The 2,781-nt window shown below is 35.3% G+C and overlaps 1 protein-coding gene across 1 annotated transcript; it reads left to right on the forward strand.

Annotated features, from left to right (window-relative positions):
• The first annotated feature begins 280 nt into the window (after window positions 1–280).
• LOC113750074 (endochitinase EP3-like) lies at window positions 281–2,271 on the forward strand. The gene is made up of 2 exons (XM_027293993.1): window positions 281–732; window positions 1,738–2,271. Exons 1-2 carry the CDS (start codon window positions 324–326, stop codon window positions 2,148–2,150), a joined length of 822 nt encoding a protein of 273 aa, XP_027149794.1. The 5' UTR covers window positions 281–323; the 3' UTR covers window positions 2,151–2,271.
• The last annotated feature ends 510 nt before the right edge of the window (window positions 2,272–2,781 follow it).

Below are 2,781 nucleotides of genomic sequence, written 5' to 3' on the forward strand. Positions count from 1 at the left end.
CACACAGTAGTTGCGACTTGTGAGTCTACATTATTCAATTCCAAAATTATTGATATCAATTGATCAAAATCAATCTTTCACAAATACCATTCTAGAAACCAAGAACAAAAATTGCCACTTATTGACACTGTCAAAGTCAATGCACAAATTAAAGTCAAACGTGATTTCTGTTTTCATTCATTAGTCAACTTAAATTTTTTCAACAATAACAGCTCTCCCTTCTTCACACAAGCTGATCCATTTTCCAGTTCTCCTCCCTATATATACCCTTTTTTCTCAAACAGCTTCTGCCCACATCCATTTCTCTTCCTTCAAGCACAAAAATGAAGAATTTTCCAACCATCATTTTCTCCATTATGGTTCTTGTCGGAGCCTTCCCACAGCTGATTTCAAGTCAAAACTGTGGCTGTGCACCAAACTTATGCTGCAGCAAATTCGGCTATTGCGGCACCAGCAACGACTACTGTGGCCCCGGCTGCCAATCCGGCCCTTGCACTGTGGCACCCAGCGGTGGTAATAATGGTGCTTCAGTTGCTGGTATTGTCACGGACGCTTTCTTTAATGGGATTGCTAATCAAGCTGCTTCGGGTTGTGCTGGAAAAGGGTTCTATACTCGATCGGCATTTCTTGAAGCTCAGAAGTCGTATTCTAAGTTTGGAACTGCTGGTTCTGCTGCTGATTCTAAAAGGGAGGTTGCTGCTTTCTTTGCTCATGTCACTCATGAGACTGGACGTAAGTGTTTTCAACAACTCAACCAAAGAGAATTACTTTGGAACTTTCTATAAAATATTTTTAGTAACTTTTCTAAATGTTGGTACAGTAATATATAGATTATTTTTCTGGACTCACACTTGGATAAGTCCCATGTTCAAAAATTCAATAGTCCAAATTGTGTCAAACCACTTGGGAGATAGTATAGCACACTTTGGTCTATTGGATTTTTGAAAATCGGATGTACCCAAGTTTTGACTATTTTTCTTTGCAATATTATCCAAGAACTTTCTTCAAAAACTAAAACTTTAACAAGAAATACTTATTATTGTAATAATTTATCATGAATATGAGTGCCACTTATAACTGGATAGAGAAATTATTACTTTCCGTTCTTTTTACTTTGTTGTAGTAGTCAACTTTATAATTTAGTAAGCATGTGATTACTTACAACTTTGTAAATTTTAAATCACTTGTGGTCTATTCATAAATATTGATGGCTCTTCTTTTCTTTTCTTTTTTTGGCAAAATAAACCAAGCTTCAAAAATTTTCTATTTAATTATCATTAGTTTTATTGAAGTCAATTTCTAGTAATTTTATTATTTAGTGATTGGTGTTTTATTTCATAATTAATCGTGTTGTTTCTTATTCAATGATTCTCATAAATTAGCACTAGAGTATTAGGTGGAGTATTTTCTAAAAATTAAGAGAGCCTAAAATAGTCTATAGAAAATTTATTAGATTTTTATTGTGGTGAGATTTTCTTCTTTGTTTGAAATATTAATGACATTTTGAGTTAAGTTATTTATTCTCTTTTCTCCCACATAAATATTTTTGTTTGTGATTCTTAAATCCTTTCAATTCTATAATTTTGCAATTAATTGTTATTAGAACTCATAAAATTTGTTTTCTACATTTTTCATTATCATATCATCCGACAATCCTTGTCTTACCTAACGTCCATTTTTTCCTTTTTTGGCAATTCGACGGAATGATAACTAATACCACTTCTCTATATCATGCAGATATGTGCTATATAGAAGAGATAAACGGCGCGTCCAGAAACTACTGTGACAAGAGCAACACTCAGTATCCATGTGTGCCAGGCAAGGGGTATTACGGCCGCGGTCCACTACAAATATCATGGAACTACAACTATGGACCAGCAGGACAAAGCATTGGGTTCAATGGACTAAGTCAACCTGAACTTGTAGCCAGAGATAACGTTATTTCGTTCAAAACTGCCTTGTGGTTTTGGATGAACAATTGTCATTCTCGTATCATTTCCGGCCAGGGTTTCGGGGCTACAATTCGTGCCATTAATGGTCAGCTTGAATGTGACGGTAAAAATCCAAACACTGTTAGTGCTCGTGTTGGGTATTATACTCAATATTGTCGCCAACTGGGTGTTGATCCTGGTCCGAATCTCAGATGCTAGGGTACTTCTGGAGAGCCGAAAGTGCTCGGAAGCGAGTAATATGTTGAGCTATAAAGGCTTAAAACTGATTGGAAATTAATAAAAATTAGCAAAAGGTGTTTACCTTTCTTGCTCTTTACAAGCGAAAGTTGTTAAGTTTTGAAATCATATAATTGATTTTGTTGGTCTTGTTTCGATTTCTTGGACTATTTACGAATAGGCATGTTCCAGTTTTGAACCCTTGATCATATTTGTCGAGCTTTCGACTTTGGTGTTTCCACTCTCAACATGCCTCTCCATTGAAGTTTCCTCACGTCTTTCATTTACTTTTCATGTTTCAATATGCTATTGGCAATTTTAGCCGTGATGTTTCTCAAGGTATGATATTTGAGGATCATAACTATAATTATCAAATGCAAGGGTCTAAATGCACCAATGTTAAGGCAATTAATATTGGGAGTAAACCGAAGCATAAGAGACTAAGGAACAGAGATCGCTATTATACCGAAGTACAAAAAACTTGTGAATAAGATCTAATTCAACTGGCTGAAGTGACTAATTAGGGAATTATGAGGTCTTTGGTTCAATTCTGTTTTATTTTTCTGCCACAAAAAGGCCAATCAATAATTCATCTGCACACGCTTGGTGAGTC

This window comes from Coffea eugenioides, chromosome 10 (genome assembly GCF_003713205.1).
Source record: "Coffea eugenioides isolate CCC68of chromosome 10, Ceug_1.0, whole genome shotgun sequence".
Classification (NCBI taxonomy): domain Eukaryota; kingdom Viridiplantae; phylum Streptophyta; class Magnoliopsida; order Gentianales; family Rubiaceae; genus Coffea; species Coffea eugenioides.